Genomic DNA, 21,815 nt, shown 5'->3' on the forward strand with positions numbered 1-21,815 from the left:
TTTTTCTTAACCCTATTCTGACACGCGAAATAGTATCTGTGGGCCAACACACTTCAATACACAAGCCACTCCCAAGAATGCTATCCAGAGAGGGCTTTATGAAAGTCAAGTGCTGTACAGCTTTCATCTGAAATCAGGTTAGAAAACAGCAGTCGTCAGTCACTGACCTGAGTTCCAGTTCTGTCTCTGCCCCTAAATAGCCATAAGAGTGTGAACAATCACTTTCACCTCCTGAGCCTCAGTTTAAAAAAAAAAAAAAGAGACAGAGAGAGAGAGAAGAAAGGAAAGAAAAAAGGATTGAAAAGAACTCTATGATCCGGCCCAGTTCTGACAAGGAGTTCTGAGATAATTTCGTAAAACATCCAGGCCAATTTTCAGAGCAAGGGCCAGAGGTACAAAGGACCCAGAGTGAAAAGAACTGTCCTCTCCCACTTCCTTTTAAAGGCCAGGGTCACCGGCCAGTAAAGCGGATCAGCTCATTTAGATATAACGATTAGTATTTTTAGAGTCCTCTTCCCTGAATCCTAATTCCCTGGCAGAACAGAGGACACGGTAGCCCATTTACAAACAAATAAAAGAATAGACATTTATAAATGGCAGATACAACTCTGTGACCTTGGGAAAGTCACTCCATCTCCGCGTTTCGACTTTTCACTCTTGGGTGAAAGAATGACAGGGTATTTAGATGGCCGATGGCCGTTCCAGCTCAGAATTCCAAGGCTCCTGTCCTTGCTCCTCCCGGTCCAGGGCCAGATTCGGGAGGAGGAGCGCTGGGCGGGCCCACCTGGCTCTGGGCCTCGGAGCAGGCGTGGCCGGAGCGAGCAGCAACCTCGGCGCCAGACAGGCACCGCGAGCGCATCTCCCCCGGACGCGCCTAACTACCCTGTGGTCACGCCCACCTACCCTGTGGTCACGCCCGGCTTGGGCACACCTGAGCCGGACCACTATGCCAGCATCCCACCCGGCGCCCGCGCCGGCGCCCAAAGGCAGAAGGAACTCCCCTCCCCTCAGAGGCCAGGCCAGGCCATCTGCCCGCTTCCTTCCCCCGCAGCGGACCGCGCAGGCCGGGCCATCCACGTCCGGAGCCCATCCCGGCCGCGGGAGCCGGGCGGTCCCCGCCGCGCAGTTACCTGGCCGAGCGCCCCGGGAAGCCTCGGGAATCCCGGCCCCGGGGCTCAGGGCCCGGATCCCGGGAGCAGGAAGCAGCGGAAAGATGGAGAGAGGACGAGGCTCTGACGTCTGTAGAGGAGGAGCCGGTGGTCTGGGGGCACCTGCTGGCTGGGAGGACGGAGCGCACAGCCAGAGCTGGACGAGAGACTGTTCAGAAAGCGGGCGGGAGGGTCCTCCTTCTTCGCGCAGGCCTGAGGGGGCGGGGCGGTGGTGGTGAGGGGGTGATGATGACCTAGTGGTGACGTGAGACCTGCAGGCTGTTGCCCTTGCTTCTGTGTTTGTTTGTTGTCTGTTTGTTAGAATAAATATCCATCCCCTCCCCCCACGATGGGACAGCCCATCCCATAACCAGTTGTAGAGCACCTACTAAGTGCTTGCACCCCTGCTAGGCAATGTGTGAGATGAAAGACATAGTCCCTGCCCTCACACCTGAGTCTAAGTTGTGAAACAAGCACACAAATAACTAATTTCCAGGGAAGCGCTCAGGCCTGAAAATTAGAGTTACATATTCCTTCTCATGTCAACCCTGTCACCAACTTGGCAGTAGAGTATAAGGCTTGAGGGTAAACCTGGCTCTGTTACTGACTGTGTATCTTTGGACAAGTTACTTTTCTGTGCCTCCGTTTTCTCATTCATAGAATGGGGATAATAATAATAGCTGTCTCATAAAGTTATTGCAAGAATTCTACACATGGTACATGTGGAAAGTGCTTACAGCAATGGCTGGTGCATGAAGTCGTTATATGAATGTTAACTATTGTTGTTGTTACCTCACTTTGGGTTAACCCTCTCTCCTCTCTGGATCTGTTTTAATACCAGGGAAAGTAAGTTTGAAGAGAGAACCAAACATAAGTGTGGAGATGCAAATGGGGTAAAGAGAGCATCTGAGTTGGTTGATCAGGACAGGCACAGGTAGGATGCTGAGGGGCCCAGACATTCTTAAGAAGAGAAGACCTTGAGCAGAACTGTGAGCATTTAGGCCATGTCTGGGAAATAATAAATAGTCTTGTTTGGGTCATTTGTCTTGCCAGCCCTTTAAGAGTAAGGATCACACTCTTTTCATTTTTGTTTCCCTAGTACCTGGTACAGAGGCAGGTGCAATAAATGTTTGCTGGTTGAATGAATGGGCAATGAGCCTGGAAATGTATATGGGAAGCATACTGAAGCTCCTAAACCTTAATGACCATCTAGACCACTTGGGAAGTGTTTTCAAAATACCCTTTGTTCAGGCCGCACCTTGAAGGTTGTGCTTTAGTAAGCTTGGTGTGACGCCCAGGAATCTGTATCTTTTAAAATCTGCCCATAGATCTTCAGATGATTAGTCACATTTGGGGACCACTGATGTTAAAGGACCTTAAGTGACTGATGCCAGCCTAAGATGCCAGGCTGAGGCATCTTATTATGCAGATAATAGGAAACCTATGATGATATTGGGCAAAAGGAATAATTTTACCATGCTCTCCAAGTCCTTGCTACTGAAAGTCTGGTCCAGGGACCAGCAAAATCTACATCACCTGAGAATTTGTTAAAAACACAAAATCTCAGACCCTAACCCCGGATCTACTGAATCAGAATCTGCATTTTGACAAAGTCCCCAATGATCTGTGTGAACATTCAGGCCGTGGTTCTCAACCTTGACAGAACGATAGAACCACTTGAGGAGCTGTTTAAAATCCCAATTCCCTGGGCCACATCCCAGACAAAGTAAATCAGAATCTGTGTGAGTGTCAATTTTTTTTTTTCAAGTTTTCCAGGTAATTCCCTTGGGCAACCAAAGTTGAGAATCACTGCCATATAGAGACTCAACGAAAATCAGTATAAGACTAGTTGGAGAAGACAGCCTGTCACAAGTGGGTTGGAAAAGACCAGATAAGAGATAGTAATAGCCTGCAGGAAGAAAACAAGGAAAGATCCATTTCACTAAATGAACATATAGTATGCACATCTCAACTTTTTCCCCATTTGTTTTTGTTGCAGTGTTGTTTTTTTCTTCTAGTATCTGAATCTGGAATTATCTTCTTGCTGCCACCATTTCCCAGGAAAGAACAGAGTACATATTAAAGGCTTCAGGAGTCTAAAGACTGAGGGGATAAGGGAAGGTGCTAGTTCTTCCAGTGGAGCCTTTATTGGGCCTTTATCCTGGGGTGACTGGGATTCCAGGTTCAAGCTCCATTACTTGGGATTAAATTTTATTAATTCACATATCTTTGGCCACAATCCTTGTTCCACCAAATCATATGCTTGTCTACTGTGGTGTCCCCCAGGAAAGTTCTGGGCTGTTAGAGAGAGCAGAGGACAGGACACTCTCCACCAATTTATTTGAATAACAATAATATCATAATAATCAGGATAATAACAGATAACACTTATTAATGTATCAGGCATTGTTCCAAGCACTTTACATATATATATATATAATATATATAATATATATTCATTCATTTAATTCTCACAACAACTCTACGAGATGGATACTGTTGTTATCCCCATTTTACAGGTGAGAAACTGAGGCACAGAGCACTTGAGGAAATTGCTCAAGGTGACATGACATGAGGCAGATTTGGGTATGAACCCAGGCAATATGGCACTGGAGGTCATGCTCTTAACCGTGAAGATAGTCTGCCTCCACTACAGATGGTACTATATTTTTCTGTATTCATAGCTCCTAACATCAGTGAAAGGCACTAGAAGTTGTTTAGCGGTTAAAAGAAAGCATTCAACTTTTAAAAACCTGAATTGCGTATTATGTACTAGTCGCAATGCTAGTCATGGGAATACAGAGAAGAAGACAGACTCAGCTACAAGGAGCTCCCCACAGTCTAGCACTAGAAGCAGGTGAGTCAGCAAAACCAGTCCATGAATGTAGCATGGGGATGCAGAGTGCACAGGGAGAAGAGGCACTGAACCGGCAACCTGGGGCCTCAGGACAGGATTCCTAATTTGAGTCTCCGACTAAACTCATTCTCCGAGTTGGACCAAAAGCCCTTAGTATTGGGCTCCCACAGCTGGGCCCACCAGTCTTGAGTCAACTAAAGATCGAAGTTTTGCGTGTTCAAAAAAGCAGCGGCAACAATTCTTTTTCCCTTTCCTTCCTCCTAAACAATGACTGGTTGTTGCCCTTTGATTCTCTTGTGCCTAATTAGATGCTGAAAAAGCTGACCAGGCTTCTGTTAAACTTGACTGGCATGATGAGTTTTACAGAATCTTGCAGACGTGAAATGTGAATTGGTACCCACCTTCAGGTTTGACTCTGTTCAGCAACTGTCCAAGGCAATGGACAATGGAAGCTACGGGAGGCTGAGCAGTTAGACTGTAATTGTGTTTATTTCTTTCATGAAAACCATGGTCAAATAGACCCCCGTGAATACAGTCAACTGATCTTTGACAAAGGAGCAAAGGCAACACAATGGGACAAAGGTAGTGTCTTCAACAGATGGAGCTGGAACAACTGGACATCCACACGTGAAAAAATGAATCTTGACTCAGACCTTACACCATCACAAAAGTTAACTCAAAACGGATCACAGACCTAAATGTAAAACACAAAACTATAAAACTCCTAAAGATAACAAAGGAGGAAACCTACATGATGCTGGGTGCGGTGATGCCTTTTTAGATACAACACCAAAGACAACCCATGAAAGAAAGAACTAGCAAGCTGGACTTCACTAAAATTAAAGACTTCTGTGAAAGACAATATCAAGAGAATGAGAAGTCACAGACTGGGAGAAAATATTTGCAAAAGACACATCTGATAACGGACTGTTACCCAAAATATACAAAGAACTGTTAAAACTCAACAGTAGAAAAAAACAAACAACTTGATTAAAAAATGGGCCAAAAATCTTAATAGACACCTCACAAAGAAGATACACAGATGGTAAATAAGCATGTGAAAAGTTGCTCCACATCATGTCATCAGGCAAATGCAAATTAAAACAAACAATGAGATACCATTATACACCTATTAGAATGACCAAAATCCTGAACACTGACAACAAAGGCTGGTGAGGATGTAGAGCAACAAGAACGCTGGTAATGTTACTGGTGGGAATGCAAAGTGGTACAGCCACTTTGGAAGACAGTTTGGTGGTTTCTTACAAAACTAAATATTCTTTTACCACACGATCCGACAATCACGCTCCTTGGCATTTACCCAAAGGAACTGAAAATTTATGTCCACACAAAAACGGGCATGCAGATATTTATAGCAGCTTTATTCATAATTGCCAAAATTTGGAAGTAACCCAGATGTCCTTCAGTAGGTAAATGAATAAATAAACTGTGGTACATCCAGACAAGAGAATATTATTCAGCATTAAAAAGAAGTGAGCTAGCAAGCTCGTGAAAACACATGAAAGAAACTTGAAGGCATATTACTAAATAAGCCAACCTGGGAAGCCTGTATACTATGATTCCAACCATGTGACATTCTGGTAAAGGCAAAACTGTGGAGACAGTAAAAAAGATCAGGGCTTCCCTGGTGGCGCAGTGGTTGAGAGTCCCCCTGCCAATGCAGTGGACACAGGTTCGTGCCCCGGTCCGGGAAGATCCCACATGCCGCTGAGCGGCTAGGCCCGTGAGCCATGGCTGCTGGGCCTGCGCATCTGGAGCCTGTACTCAGCAACGGGAGAGGCCACAACAGTGAGAGGTCCGCGTACCGCAAAAAAAAAAAAAAAGATCAGTGGTTGTAAGGGCGTAGCAGGGAGAGAGATGAATAGGTAGAGCACAGAGGATTGTTAGGGCAGTGAAAATACTCCGTATGATACTCTAATGATAGATCTACATCATTATACTGTTGCCCAAAGCTGTAGAATGTACAACACCAAGAGTGAACTCTAAGGTAAACTATGGACTTTGGGTGATTGTGATGTGTCAGTGTAGGTTCATTCTTGGTAAAAAAAAGTTTACTTTCTCGTGAGTCATGTTGATAATGGGGAAGGCTACGAACGTGTTTGGGCAGGAGGTCTATGGGAAATCTCTACAGCTTCCTCTTAATTTTGTTGTAAACCAAAAAAACTGCTCTTAAAAAATAAAGTATTTTTTAAAGGGTCAAATGAGTGAAAACCAGCCTCATGGACAGTGCAGGACATCAGCTTTCAGCACTCACCTGAGCACGATGTCAAGGTGGCCAACACTGCTGCAGGAAAGCATCAGCTCCGGCACCCATGAGTATGCAAGGGACAGTGCATACATACGTGTGTGTGTGTGTGTGTGTGTGTGTGTGTGCACAGATATGCACAGCTGGGCTCATGGGTGGCAGAGTAATTTCTTTACATACTTTAATTATTGCTGCAGGCTCCTCTTATCTCTTTGACACATACCAAGCCCCTTTCAACTGGATCTTTTCTTGACAAAGTAACCACTACCAACAGGCTTTCTTCCACTTCATGACATGAAACATGAGTCTTAGTATAAGCCCCATCCAAACATGAAAAGCACTTAACTTACGGTTATTTAGGTATGGATTTCTCCCTTGGATATTAGTATTTGCAACAAATGTTTAGTGCCAATTTTAGTTTCTTCCCTTCAGTCATTACATTTTTGAAGGGCCTCCCTTTCCCACCACAGGTCAATGTTTGCCTCAAAAATGGTAACGCTTTAACTTTTTATTAACCCAAGGAAAACCACAGGGATAGCTTCCTTGCCCCTCAACCCTCTCGTCAAAAGTCACAGTGCATTCCAAAACCAAATAGATTTGACTTTTGAATTATCCCTTGTCTCAAATATCCATCACTTTCCATTGCGAGTAATGAATAATTGACCTTCAGGACATCCTGAGATATGAACTATTAGCCTCAGCCTTCACGTCTTAAAGTCTACAAATGACTTGACCTTAAACATTTTCCATTCTCCCACTTACAAAATGAAGAAGCCAATCTCTCACCTACTCTGTCCTCAAGGCTGTTCTGTCAAAAAGGGTAGAAACTCTGAACTCTGGAGTCCTGTATTAATGTATATCATCTTTAGCATCAGTTCGGGGAGTCACAGACTTAATCCACCAATGTGAAACCCTTTCTCCATCCCGTTTCATTACACGCACTCACATGTCCTGCACAAAAAAAGACCCAGAATAATCTAAACCTCTTCTTGCCAATAGTGGAATACTGTATATCATCACCATACAAATGTATTTAGGAACAGAGAGATTCCTTTGAATCTCATCATTTTCTTGGACATGCCGTCTCTAAAAAAAAAAGTTACCATTTCTGGAATGGCTTCATGTTACATGTTTACACACTGGACCACAAAGAAGGAGACTCGAGAAAGAATGTTCCCGCAGAAATCAACAAGGATTCCCAGCCCACGTGGGAACTCTTGTGGAAGCTAGCATGGTATTTCACACTTTGGTATTGTTTTTCCTTTCTTTTTCTTTCTTTTTTGTTAAAGAAGATAAAATATTACAGAGATCTTCAAAATTCACACCTGAGTTAAATATTTTGCTGGAAAATTCCACACTAAGGAGAGAAGAACATAATGCAAAAAAAGGAAAGGGCTATATACAGGTATTTGCCAGCATAATTGTTGCGTGTGTGCTTTTGTGTTCTTCCTTCTGCACCAGGAGAAGGGATAGAGGACGAGATAAGGAGAAATACAGGAAAGGAGAGAAAGAACAAGCATTTCTGAACTCTGGGGCAGACAGAGCAGACAGAAGAACACCTGTGGGCAGAGCAGTGTAACCAGGGGGCTGAGTGTGCCTCAGCGTTCTGTAAAGAGGAGGGAATTCGGAGAACACAATCATGAATGGATGTGGTTCTGGAAAAGGGGCGGGGCTAAAGAGAAAATAGGGTGACGTGAAGACTCAGTCAGAAGGCTTTGCTGAACAGAGTAGACATCAGAGCTTTGGTGGAGACATCAGATTCAAATCTTTTCATAGATTCTAGAATCAGTTTCGGAGATTGTGGCTAAGTTCAGAGTCAAAACCTTCTCACCCCTCTGGTGGTTTGGCACCAGGCAAATGGCTGTGCCCAGAATGAGCTGGAGATGAGCTGGAGAATAACGGCAAGAGGTCCTTTTTTCCTGCGGTACGCGGGGCTCTCACTGTTGTGGCCTCTCCGGTCGCGAAGCACAGGCTCCGGACGCGCAGGCTCAGAGGCCATGGCTCACGGGCCCAGCCGCTCCGCGGCATGTGGGATCTTCCCGGACCGGGACACGAACCCGTGTCCCCTGCATCGGCAGGCGGACTCTCAACCAGTGCGCCACCAGGGAAGCCCAAGAGGTCCTTTCTGAAAGACCACTGTTGCAGTGAAGCCATCTGACATATTTGGAACGAGAGGAGAAGGGCACAGGCAAGGAAGGTAAAAATGGTCAACTCCTAGGCGGGCTGTGCGTCTCAAGAGCACCAGGGAGCCAGCACACGGTTCGGTCGCAGTTTGGATCTCCAGAGGCCATTGCTCCTGAACAAGGCAAGAGTTTGGGTTCATTGATAGTGGAGATTCTCTTCTACTGTCCTGAAAGTAATCTGTCCATACAGAGAAGGCGTGACTCCCTTCCTTCCAGTGGGGAATACAGGGCCAGGTGGCATAGGAGAAACTTTTTTGGTCTCAGTGGAGGTAGGTGGGATGGTTCCATCGGTACCAAGATCTAGAAGGAAGGAAGAAACAAGTCAGTTGGACAGCTTCCAATGAGGAGGGAAGATGGGAATGAGCAGTGAGTGTTAGCAGGTAGGTATGGGGTGGGGGGTAGTGAAAATGTTCTGGAATCAGATCGTGGTGACAATTGCACAAACTTGTGAATAAACTAAAAAGCAGTGACTTGTACACTTTAAAATGGTAAATTTTATGGAAAGTGAATTATATCTCAAGACAATTCTTTAAAATGTACATTATATGTTTTTCTCTCTCTCTCTTTTTTTTTTTTTTTTTTTGGTGGAGACAGCTGAGGAGCTCCAACCTTTAGGGCTGTGCAACAATTGGCCCATAAGAGGTGGCTGCCTTGCTGAACAGTCTGGGTGTGGACAAGCGGGTTCATTTCTTCCGACAAGCTCAGGTCTTCAACCAATCGCCTAACTTGCAAATCTCTGTTTTGTTCTGAATCGGGGAAGGATCTCTCGAGGCATCCGCTGAGAACGCTTCTTAGAGTAGATTCTTTCCTTCATTAATCAAAGCTTGAGAGGCTGCTTTTCCCGCTGCATCCCGGGTGGGGGCATGAGGTTATGGGGTAGCACCCTCCTGCTCTCACGGTGTCAGCCATGCTGGAAGCTCAGGCTCGGGGCAGAACACCCCAGAGCGGAGGCGCTGGCCTGGAGGGTAACTCTCCTCAGCCCAGTGAAGGACCTGGCCCTTTCTGACAGGAGGGTTTGGAAATTTCCACCCTCCCAGTGAGGAGGGAAATGTTGGCTTTGTTGACATCAGCTCCTTGCCAGGACTGCTCACTGGCTAAGGCTTCTCTTTTAAATCCCACTCCCTAGGGAGAGAGTCCAGTCTGGCGCTCCACCCTGCCCCCTCCCTGCCCCCCCATTCCCCTTGTCCAGCCCCGTGACAAGCTTTCCTTCCCAAGGTGTTGACCCAGACGCAGCTTCTCACATGTCCCTCGGCCCCGCTGAGGTATCTCTGGGCTTGCCCCTCTGCCTCACCCTGAAGAGTTAAAACTGGTGGAGGAGTTCACAGCCGTTTTGGAGTTATTTTGAGATGCAGTAGGGCTGCCATCGTGGAGTCCTGGGCCAGGAGACGAAGGCCTGCTGTTGTTCCCAGAGGGGCAGGATGACGTTACTGAGAACAAGGAGAGGCAAAAACAAGGGGGAAACCATGAGGCTGGGTCTGGGGACGTCGTGACATTCAGACACGTATCCTCCGAGGGGGCTCACCCTGTCCCTACCCGCCACCCATCTGCCCAACTCCTACCATGTTAGCATCGACACCTGGCCCCAAAGGGGCCCTCCTCATACACGCTCTCCTCGGCCCGGGCCCTGGAGAGCGGCGTGGCTGGTTCTGCGAGTCCCAGACTAGCCGAACGCAGGAGATACAGATGCCAAAATCATCCTACTCCAGGACACGCCCTGGGCTGGGCATACACAGCCCCGGACCACGGGGCAGGATGAGCAAAAGAACCAGACGCCTTGGAAAGGAAGAGAGGAGGAAAGAAAGCAAAGTGCTCGGGGAGGAAAAGAGAAGCTGAGAGCACAGGTAAAGACGGCCAGCCTCTCTAATGTTGCCATCTCCAGAGGGTTCGTGGTCTTCCAGAAAGAACACAACCAGGAGTGAGGAGTCCTGGGCCATTCACTAAGCAGCTCTGTGGCCTGTGGCAACTTGTTTCACTTCCCTGCATCCCCTTGCATCCCCTTTTCGACCTCTGTAATATGGCAGATTTGGATTAAACTGTATTTGAGTTTCCCAAACAGCATTCCGTGGAGAAGGTGACATATATTTCACCCTCCAAGCTAAGATGCTTTGAAGGGTCGAAGGCACTGCTATTGATAATTATGTCAGGACAAGGGACTGTCATATGGTCATCCTCTCTAGCTCTTTGAAATGCTTTGGAATACTCTTTGAAAAATAGAGTTCTGTAGAAAATTGGTTTGGAAAACCCTGCCTTCCATACAGCTCATTTGTATGGAGAAACTGCGACAGTTAAAACAAAAACAAACACTTGTTCAAACTTTGCCTACCCAGCATTTCCCAAACTTACTTGATCACAGAAGCCTTTTCTTCCTAGCACAGATTTTAACATCTTTTGAAATACGTTTTCGGAATGCTGACTTAGGTAGGTACCTCTCAGTTCTAGTATCCCATTATTTAAAAGAATTCTGGTACTATTCAGAAACCTCGTTTTTAGAGCTCACCTGTTCCAGGCATGGTGCTGTGGACAGGAGGGACAGAGAGGGGCCCCAGAGACCCAGAGGGAGACACCTGAAAGGCAACAGAAGCTTATAAATGTCCACTTCTGCTTCCTTCTCCCACCTCTGGCACTTCTCCCAGGATGCTGGGCCCCAGACTCTGCAGAGACAGGGCTCAGCTTCCTGGATGATTTCCTAGTCCCAAATCTGCACTCTGTGCCTTGTTTCACAGGAAGGTCTCCGGACCACGCACAGCACCCAGCTCTGGCTCTGCCCTGCTCCCGCGTCTCCCTGCTGCTAACACCAGGCCCTGCCCTCCCTGCTGCGTGTCCCCTGGCAAGGTCTCTCGGGCACTGCCAGGCTGAAGCTGCCCTGCTCAAGTGCTCCGGTGATGAGAGGGGCATGTCTCCTGGACCCTGCTGTGGCTGACACTGCTGGATGGCTGCCTATTTTCCAGTCCCTTCTTCTTCCTTTTTAAAAAAGTATTTATTTATTTTATTTATTATTTATCTATTTCGGCTGCACCGGGTCTTAGTTGCGGACTTCTTAGTTGCAGCGTGCGTGTGGGATCTAGTTCCTCGACCAGGGATCGAACCCTGGGGCCCCTGCATCGGGAGTGTGGAGTCTTATCCTCTGGAGGACCAGGGAAGTCCCTCTTCTTCTCTCTTAAAAGACCCCTGCACTCGCTCAGGGCAGCAGAGCACCCAGCCCTAACCACCCTGTTTCAGGCTTCCCATCTTGATGCATGAGTAGACCATCCACTCTCCCGAGGTAACTGGACGAGATGAACTGCGGTCTCTGAAGCCTTTCATCTTGCCCTGGATACTTCACAGCATCATCAACTCTGAGTTTGGAAGGGACCTAAGATGATTTGGCTTAACCTCCCACACAGTTCAGGAATCCCCTCCCTCAGTATTACTATCCTAGCACAACCTGGAACAAGATATAATAAAAAGAATAGACATTGTGGCCCAGCAGATCTGGGGGTGAGCCCTGGCTCCACCACTGTCTGTGTGATTTGGGCAAGTTACTTAACCCCACTGAGATTTGGTTTGCTCATCCGTAAAAGAGCAGTAATACCTCCCTCATATTTTCTTTTAATTAAGATTTAATGAGATAATGTCCGTAAAGCTTCCAACTCAATGCCTGGCAAACAGGGCACGGCTGTTAGCTCCCTTCCTTCCAGCAGGAAGCTGTCAACTGTTGTGTGTTTCCAGCTAGAAATTGTTTATTTCTTCATTTGAGCTGAACCCTGCATACTTTTCCTCCCCCTTATTCTTCTCATGCTGACCTGGGACGCTCAGATCAACCCTTACAAAGGACCTTGCAAGGAAGTTCTGCTCAGGGAGCTGGGATTGGCGATCCTCCCCTCCCCAGTCTGGAACATCCCATCCCGACAGGATGCAGCATGTACTCATTTCCTAATTAATCAGCAATGGTTCTGCTGCTTTCGTTTACCTGCCCTTTTACAAGGAGCGTCCTCAGTCGGCTGGGGCCCACCAAGGGTGGAGACAGGTGTGGAGCAGCGTGGTAAGAGGTAAGAGATGTTATTGATAACCTCCCTCCCTCTTCTCCTCCGCCCCTCCCTGCTGCCACACCCCCAGACATTTGTTGTTGTTTTTAAATAAATAATTATTTAGTCACTGCGACCAGCTTCTTCTGCTTCCTTCCAGAGACGGACTATACATATGCAAGCAGACATAGATATGGTTCCTTTAATATTTTGTATATAAATGGAAGCATTCTGTGCACACTGGTCTGAATAATTTTGCCTTTTTCTTTTCCTTCCTTCTCTCTCTGTCTCATTCTTTTTTTTCCCCTTAACTGTGTATCTTAGAGATCATTTCACATCAGAAGCAGAAGGAACTATGTCTTAGTCCCACGGACAGTGTCCCAATGAGACCTGAGGAGAAGACAGGAGTAGAACATTTTCTCTCGTCTTCCTTCAGGATGCCACAAGTATTAATGTGATTGTTTATTTAACATCTTTCTCCCCCACTAGGCTGGGGAATTCATGAGGGCGGGATGATGCCTGCGTGGTTCCCTGCTCTGTCCTCAGTGTCTACTGCAGTGCCTGGAACTTTGCGGGTGTTAAGTAAATATGTGTTGAATGCATGATGAGAACCCATGACACTCCTTTACGGCACCTCCATGCCTCCCACCACTTTCCTCCACGTTGGTGTCCCAGGCTGGGGTTGAACCAAAGTGATAACTGCCTCCCATCTATTCTAAACAAAGCCCCATCTTTAAAGATTCTGACTCTCTTATGACATGGTTCAGGTTCCTTAACATGGTCTACAACGTCCTACATGATTTAGCCCCCGCTTACCACTCCAGCTTCCTCTTCCACACACTCTCTCTCACTCCTCGGGTTCCATTCCAACCTTCTTTGCTTCCTCTCCCCACCCACCCCAGCCTCAGAACCTTTGTACACAGTTTCCTCTGCAGAGAATGTTCTTCCCGACACTACCTCCACCCTTCCGTCCTGTCTCCCACCGCAACTCAGACCTTTTCCCCATTCAAGTCTACTCTTGCTTCTGCTGTCAATTTCAGCATCATTCCTCGAGAAGCCCCTGACGTCTGAACTAGGTTAGGTCCCTCAGATACCCACACATCTTACCTGGAGGCTTCATCACAAATTGCATTTGTTTAATGTCTGTTTTCCTTGCTAGACTCTCAGCAGAGATCACCAATAAGTATCCTGTGTACCACCATATCCCAGTGCCAAACAGATGGTGGGTGCTCAGTAAGTATTTAAGACAGGAATGGTGAATGAATATCACATGGTCCCCAACCTAAAACTGTCAACGGTTCTTCATATCTTTGAGAGTAATTTAGCATCCATGACCCACCATGATCTAGCTCTCATCAACCTCTCTATCTTAGTCCTAAACCCTTAGCTCCAGCCAGACCAAAAGGCTTGTGATTCCCCAAATGTATCACGTTGTTTTATAATTCCATGCCGCTCACACACTGTTCTTTGCGCCAGCTATGCTGTTCTTTTTGCTAACTCCTAATCTGTTCTCCAAACAAATCAGGGGGTTAGCCCTCCCACACCCCATTCTGATTTGGGGGTCTTTTATCTGTGTTCCCAAAGCACTCTTGCAGGGCTCTTCACATCTGTATCACCCCTCCATATACTTCATTGCATTTTTTTGCATTTTCTGGTTCCTCCTTCTCAGTTTCTTTCCTTGGTGCTCTCCCTTTGCCCATCCCTCAAGAGCTAGTGTTCCCCAGGGTTGAAACCTCAACTTTCCTCTTTGCTTCCTCTGTACAAACTCCACAGGTGAGCTCCTCCTTACCCCGGATTCCAACTACCACCTGTGTGCTTATGACTCCCAGCCCATTTCTCTACCTTAGCCTTTCCTCCTGAGCCCCAGACCCATTATTCCGAGTGCCCGGGGCATTCCCACTTGGGTGTCCCACAGGCCTCTCTGTATATCATAATGATGTAAAGAATTGAAATCATCATTTTTTCCTGCTCCTAAGCCAGCTCCTCCCCCTGTGTTTAATTGTTCCATCTACAGCACCAGCTTCTACCCAATCAGCCCAGCCTGAATGCTGAGAGTCATCCCAGAGTATTCTCTTTCCTTTATCGCTCTCCCTGCCCCACCCAGTTTTCAATTTATTAACCAAGACCTAATAATTCTACCTTCTAATTATCTCCTGAATCCCTCCCATCCCTTTCATTCTTACCAAATGGGTTTGCTTCAGCCCTTATAATGTCACTGCTGGATAACTGCAGTCACATCTAACTGGTCTCTCTGAAACCAAATGTGATGCCTCTCAAACCACCCTTTATAACTACAGTCAAAGTGATCGTTCTAAAAAGCAATCAGATCACACTAATGCCCTACTTCACGTCCTTCAGCAACTCCCCAGGGCTTCAAGTTCCTTAGCCTCGCTCATAGCCCCTTGTGTCTGGCCCTTGCTGATCTATCCAGCCTCATCTTTCAACATTCCTCCATGTGGAACCACCGGCCATTCCGTGCACGTGCTCTCTTCTCCCTCCTCCATACCACTGTTCTCATACTATCCCCCTGGGGGAATTCCACCCCTCACTTATTTGCCTCTTCACTCCTCCTTGTCTTTTTAGACTCAGCTCAGGTATTAATTATCTCCTTGGGGAAGCCTTCTCTAACCACCACCTCCCAAGGCTTTGTTAGCTGCTACTCCTAAGTTCTCCAAGAGAAATCATCGTGTTGTTTATTATTTGTTTATTTGTCTGTCTCCTCTGCTAGGCAGTGAGGTCCTCTGGGACAGGGAACAAATATTACTTCTTTGTGCATCCCCAGCACTCAGCACAAGGACCAAAACATAGTAGATGGTCTATAAATGTTTGGTGAAAGAATAAACAATAGTATAGTTTTATGAAGTCGCTATGTCCCACCCAGAACGAGGCTGAATTTCACCCATCCTTGAGTACTAAAAGACAGAGGACAACACCATTATCCCTAATTCCCTTAACCTTCAACCACCCCCATCCCTAGGGTTGAAGAAGAACCTTCCCCCTCCCCGCCCCCACAACCTCCAGGCACCATCTCTCTCCTAGATGGAGAAGACATTGCGTATCCTCCAAACTTCCCATTCTGCCTGAACTTCAACTTATTGCCAGCCCTGACTTCTCCCCTTGAACCCCAGAATCACAGATATAACTGTCTGCATGACCCTTCCTCTTGGATGCCTAGGAGGTAAGTCTAACTTAATAGGACCAGCTCTGAATACTTAGTCTTTTTTCCCCCTCAAACCTGTTCCTCCTGCAGTCTTCATCATCTCCGAAAATGGCAGCACCTTCCAACCAGCTGCTCATCCTGGCCTCATTTCTCACACTCCATATCTGAGCTAACAGCTCATCTTGTTGGCTCATGGTTGAAATACATTCAGAATCCAGCCACGTCTCCTCACCACCATGATCTCCACCCTAACCCAAGCCTCCACCACTCTCAGCCTGATGGTTGTTAATTCTCAGGCTGGTATCCTGCCTCTACACAAATTAATCTCCACATAGCAGCCCATGTCAGCTCTCCAGTGTCTCCTTTTTTCACTCAAACTAGGAGCTAAGGTCCTTTCGATGGCCTCCGAGACCACGGTGAATGGCTTCCTGTTACTTCCCCGTTACTTCTCGGACTTCACCTCCCACTTCTCACCTCCTTCCTCACCCTGCCCTGGCGACATTGGCTTCCTTGCTGTTCCTCAAACATGTCAGGTCTTCTCATTTTCTGGTTTCTCTACCTGGAACACTCTATCCCTCAGATATTTCGTTCCCTTTCAATACTTAGATCCCTGCTCAAATGTCACCCTATCAGAGAGGTCTTTTCTTACCCCTCTACTATAAAAGCATCTCCCCGTAATCACTTTCTATCTCCTTATCCTTCTTTGTATTGTATATATTTTGTATACAGCCTCTCTTTGTTTATATATTTATTCCTTGCTCCCCAACCCCCATCTTCTTTAGGACGGGGAGGACTCTTTGCCCTCCAGGCTTCATCTCCCCCAGTGCTTGGCAGGCAGCTTGGCTCCTGGCCACTCACCAGCCGGGAACTGTACATGGGTGATTTGATGGGTGTGGCCACAGGGCAGTTGATTCGCTTCTCCTTTTGGCGGCGGTTGCAGAACCAGACCCTCACCACCTCCTTCTCCATGGACAACTGCTCTGCAATCATGGAGATCTCCTCTGAGCTGGGTTTGGGGTTCTACAGAAACCAAAGGGATAGAGTAGTCAGGAGGAGAAGGGAATAGGATCAAGAATTGTGCGTGGGGAACAGATGTTCCGAAGAAGCAGGATAGAACAATAGATGGAGCAGAAGCTTTAGAATCGGACCTACGATGGAATAGTGGCTTGAGCACTTACTCTGTGGCCTTAGGAAACTTTCTGAACCTCTCTGAGCCTCAGTCTTATCTATGAAATGAGAGAAATAATGCCTCCCGTATAGGGTGATTGTGAAGATTAAATGAGAAAATGTGTATAAACTGCCAAGCACAGGGCCTGACACAGGGTGGAGGCTCTTCTCCCGCTCCTTCTTCAGAAGTTCTGAAAAGAGGAGCCCACTGATGAGTTAGGTAGGGCAGGCAGAATCCCCAGAACACACGCTCCCTTCTGTTCTTTCCTCAGAATCTGATACCCTTCTCTTGCGTCATTTCTTGCTGCTTACCTCAAAATACGAAATGATAAAGTTAAAACATGCGGACCCATCAAGACTATAAAGCACATCCATCACTCCTTTGTTCTGACCCCTCCCACCCCCACCCAGTCTTTGATCTTAGCTCCCTTCTCTCCTTTCTGCACCCTCCCTTACTCTTGCTGCTCTCAGAAACTTAATCAGAAGGAAAAGCCAGGTCTTGTCATCCTGCCAGCAGGATGCAGCCATCAAGTCCTGAGTCATATGTGCTGGAGAGTCTGCTGGAGAGACGGGAGTCCTGGAGGTCTGGGGCCTGCAAGGTGGAACTAGGCCACAGGCGAGCCCTTTAGGGGCCGTGTGGTGTGGATGGAAGCTCTGGAGGCTGGTATCTAAGGCATCCTGATTAGAGGCTGTTTAGACCACACCTGTTTATCCCTCTTCTCTTCCCCAGCTCCCCCGGGGCACATAACTGGTATTATTAGCGTCCACATATTGGCTCAAGAATATACTTTTGCTGCAAGTTCAAAAAGGTGTCTATGTAATATGACTATAAATATTTAAATATACATAGAAGAGAGAAACAGAAGGACGTGCATTTAGATGGCGTTTGGTGGTGGATTTTTTTCCTGCCTCCCTGCATTTTCCAAATTGTTTACAATGAGCATTTATTATATATATAATTTGAAAAATACAGAACAATGCAAAGAAAATAAAGAATTTATATACAATGCCCTGGTTTTGCTCCCTTTATCTCAACTGGATACAGAGATACACTCTCCTCTGGGATTCTATACCCCTGTCTTTAAATCTCCCGAGGGACAATGGGCACCAAACAGAGGTCAGGGGGAGAAGGGTCAGTGGGGGAGGAAGTTTCTGGAACCCAGCCTCTCATTCAAACACTGGGGCACCCGGAAAGGGAGCGTGTCTCCGTGTCCCGACCCTTTCCCAAGGCAGGTGTATGGGGGCTCAGGGGTGGCGCCGGGGGGCTTGTGTGCGTCTGCTCAACCCCCGTGCAAGTCGGCCCACCCGTCGCCACCCAAAGGGCCCGCTCACATCTTGAAATCTCTTCTCCAGAGTCAGGCGGATGCTGGTCTCGATGCTGGTCCGCTTCTTCCTCTTCCTCCCGAACACTTCACTGAGGGTGGGGTAAGAGCTGGGGGTGCTCACGGAGGGGTCTGATGGAGAGGATTCTGTGGGGAGGGGAGAGCAGAGGAGGCTCAGGGAAGGGAAAGCAGCTGGTTCAGGCTCTGGCTCGATGGACTTGGGGTCCAATGACCCTTCCCGGCAGGTTCTGCAGCCCCCTCCCCGACACAGGGGAACCAGACAGACCGAGAATCCTGCTTCCCCTCGTTGCTCTGGGCAAAAGGTCCTCTATGCCTCTCACTGCCGTGCCTCCAGCGTTTGCGGTCATGGTTCGGGGACATCCAGACATCAGCGGCGCGTGTGGGTGTGAGTGGGGGCAGGCAGAGCGCCTACGAGTGGCGCCCATGAGCCTGTCTTTTACGAGTAGGCCTGGATGCGACTCCCGAGGAAAATGAGGACTGGTGTTTTGAGCTAAAGGCAGTGGCACTTGGTGACGGAATGTTGGTGCGGAAGCCACTTCCTTTTCAGTGTGAGTGTTGGGGTTGAGGCTGTATGAGGGGTCGGCGGGGATGTCCCTTAGGAAGGATTCAGGCGCAGCCAGGGAATCGCACAAGAAATGATCCGCAAGATCCCTTCCCGAAGATAAGACCTTCTGATCACCTCTTTCACTTCGGCGCTCCAGCAAAAACCGCCGAACGATCAGCCTTCCACGGGTGGGGGTGGGGCGGGGTGGGCTGGAGAGCTTCCTCACCCCCTCCCTTGTTTCCACGTGGAGCAACTTCCGAGAGGGTCACACCCTTGGCTGCCCATCCCCCGCTTTCTTCTCTCTCCATAGTAACCACTGACCCACATTAACTACAGATGAGAGCCCAGCCCTGACACTGGCTCTGCTCCTAGACCAGTGGTTCTCAACCTGGGGCGAGATTCTGTACCACCCTCACTCCCCCAGGGGACATTCGGCAGTATCTGGAGACATTTTTACACCTGTCAACAGGGGGTGGGTGCTCCTGGCATCTAGTGGGTAGAGACCAGGGATGCTGCTGAATAGCCTACAATTCATAGGACCGCCTCCGCCACAGATCAATATCTGGCCCAAGCTGTTGCTAGTGCCTTGGTTGAGAAACCCTGTCCCATGCTATGCCATGACACCAAACTCTTCCATTCATTATTGCAAACGTTTTGCCCTCGGCTTACAACCCGGACCTCCTGGCCCCCCACGCCTGACTGAATCCTCCTGCAAGCCCCACTCTTGCTGTAAGCCTTTCCCAACCAGTCTAGCTTGGAGTAACTCCCTGCCCTCTGAAAACCTACTCAAGAATTCGTCAGGTGAAGATCTTGCGTTGTGCCTACTGCCTCCTCCTCCCAGCCATGAGACCCTAGAGAACCTACTTCCCTAACCCCGTGACCTAGACCTAGTCCAGACAGCATTCTGGGTAAGTGTGTTTGCTCTGCAGACCCGAGCTTCGTCTCTGGCGAGCTGTCCTACGGTCTAGGCTGGGTGTGTCTCGGGTAGGGAATAAAATGCGGCAAGTCTTCGTGGCCACAGACCTAAAGCTATGTCTTCCATGCGCTTTATCAGTAGTGAAGCTGACATTTTCATCTCTACTTGGCTGTCTCCTGTGTCTTATTTCTCAATTGGCTCCAGACTCAGGAGGAGAGGAAAGGGTGCTATGTATTGACTGCCAAAAGCCCCAACACAGAGGACTTCCCCGGTGGTCCAGTGGGTAAGACTCCACGTTCCCAGTGCACGGGGCCCGGGTTCCATCCCTGCTCGGGGAACTAGATCCCGCATGCATGCCACGACTAAGAGTCTGCGTGCTGCAAGTAAGAAGCTCGCATGCCGCAAATAAGCGTCCATGTTGCAACTAAAAAAATATATCCCGCACGCTGCAACTAAGACCCAGCGCAGCCAAAAATAAATAAATAATAACTTTAAAATGTTGTTTAAAAAAAGAAAGAAAGGAAGAAAGAAAGCCCCAACACGGACCAGTCACCATCCCCTTCCCTGCAGACCTTCTAAGGCTCCATCCATCCTCGTGTCCCTGAGGCCTACCTGCATCATTCAGCCACTTCTCCAGCAGCGGCTTGAGCTTGCACATGTTCTTGAAGCTCAGATTTAGAGCTTCAAATCTGGAGATGGTAGTCTGGCTGAAGTCGTTGCCATACAGCTTTCCCATCGCCAGACCCACGTCTCCCTGCACGCGGGGATGGAGAGGGAAGAACTTTGAGAGGTAGGCCCCTTCTCTCCTTTGTCCACATCCCTCACCATCCTAGCGTCTATCCACACCCAGCGAACCTTTGCTCACCCTGGCTCCCTTCCAGTTTCTACCCTCTAAGATGGAGACTGGGTTATTTCTCTCCCTAGACTCTGAGTGCGCTGTGCCCTCGTGCCCAGCTCCTTGCCTGGCTCTCATTCCTCTCCCCTCCACCAGTGGTGTTCCCGTTTTCCCTACCAACGGCAACTGTGCCCCATTCTCAGGGGACACAGGAACACGGTGGGTTTGCCCCAAACACAATGAGCTCTTAAAACCTCCACTAGGGAACCCCAGTCTCTACTCACTCGACCCAAGTTCTTCCACCTCCTTGCCCCAAACCGAACCTGTGTGAAGCCCAGCTTAATGCGCCTCTGCTTGAAGGTCTTGGCAAACTTCTCCAGCTCCTCCAGGTCACCGGGCTCATCAGCTCCTCCAGAGCTGGGGAGATGCTTGGGGACTGGGAGATGCTGGGATGCTTCCAGATGCGGTTCTAAAGAGGATCCTGGCACCCCAGGGCACCCAACTGCCTAAGAGCAGACACACACCAAGCCAACGCACAAACAGTCAACAGATCAAACGCATTTCCTGATATTTTGTACGAATAGGCCCACTTAGAGGATGACAGACTGGATTCCTATGATTTCGATGGTGTGCAAGTGGAAACTGGAGTCTCCATGAAGGGACTGGCAAATAGCTGCAGTAGCTGGGGTAGAAACAGTAGGAGTGCGGGACAGGGAGGTGGCCTTTCCGGGTTTTAGTCTATGACTCACTATTTGAGTCTGAGCAGGTAACTTCCTCCTTTCAGTTTTCTACCATAAAAGGAGCTAGCAGACTCGTTTACAAAGATCCCTGAGACAGATCTCAGAACGGGACAAGGAAAAGGTGGTTTGCCTTGCCTGTTCTTTTCCACAAAGCAAAGTAACTGAGGTGTTCAACAGGCATTAACTGAAGACAACAGAGGGCATCTGAAATTCACCGCATTAATGGAATTTCCACAAAATTCCAAACTCTTGTGACCGCCATTTTATTTTCTAAACAATCATCTTCTTTCCGGACAGTATTTTGTTTTTTGTTTTTTTTAATCAAAGGTATTCCAGTGCTGTCTAAGTGCACCTTGGTCTCATTTGTGCTTGTCAGGAGATATTCTTTCTTTAGTTTATTTTCATAGGAGAACAGACCCTTATACCTAGAATCCATGTTGTGCCCATTTGGGGTCAGGAATAAATCCAACCCGCCCACAGAGAAGAAGCAGAAACCCATCAGGCTTGGGGTCCTAATGGGCTTGTGTCCAGGGCAGGGGCTGCTACCGATGTGGATGGCGTGGCCTAAGTCCACCCTCTTCTCACTCCTTTCCAGTTTACTCTTTTCCGAGACTGGGGTTAACTTTACTCCTTTCTTCCAAGACATTCAGGC

At 48.0% G+C, this 21,815-nt stretch overlaps 2 protein-coding genes across 3 annotated transcripts in view; both read right to left on the reverse strand.

The window, feature by feature from the left end:
• TLCD5 (TLC domain containing 5) overlaps positions 1-1,200 on the reverse strand; it is a 7,419-nt gene extending 6,219 nt beyond the window's left edge. The window contains exon 1 of one of the 2 annotated variants that reach the window (XM_024761912.1): positions 1,131-1,200. The gene's annotated coding sequence lies outside the window, so the exon portion shown is untranslated. Of the gene's footprint in view, positions 1-615; positions 668-1,130 lie in introns of those variants that run through there. The other variant, XM_024761913.1, reaches the window with a different exon arrangement.
• Positions 1,201-8,400: 7,200 nt separating this feature from the next.
• POU2F3 (POU class 2 homeobox 3) overlaps positions 8,401-21,815 on the reverse strand; it is an 83,726-nt gene continuing 70,311 nt past the window's right edge. Inside the window, exons 9-15 of the mRNA XM_024761908.1 lie at positions 20,747-20,929; positions 20,201-20,342; positions 18,118-18,254; positions 16,477-16,638; positions 10,952-11,018; positions 9,746-9,881; positions 8,401-8,754 (exon numbers count right to left, since the gene is read on the reverse strand). Coding sequence (XP_024617676.1) covers positions 8,715-8,754; positions 9,746-9,881; positions 10,952-11,018; positions 16,477-16,638; positions 18,118-18,254; positions 20,201-20,342; positions 20,747-20,929 — 867 coding nt within the window. The 3' untranslated portion in view covers positions 8,401-8,714. The remainder of the gene's footprint in view (positions 8,755-9,745; positions 9,882-10,951; positions 11,019-16,476; positions 16,639-18,117; positions 18,255-20,200; positions 20,343-20,746; positions 20,930-21,815) is intronic.

The sequence above is a fragment of the Neophocaena asiaeorientalis genome, unplaced genomic scaffold, assembly GCF_003031525.2.
Source record: "Neophocaena asiaeorientalis asiaeorientalis breed wild unplaced genomic scaffold, Neophocaena_asiaeorientalis_V1.1 scaffold737, whole genome shotgun sequence".
NCBI lineage: Eukaryota > Metazoa > Chordata > Mammalia > Artiodactyla > Phocoenidae > Neophocaena > Neophocaena asiaeorientalis.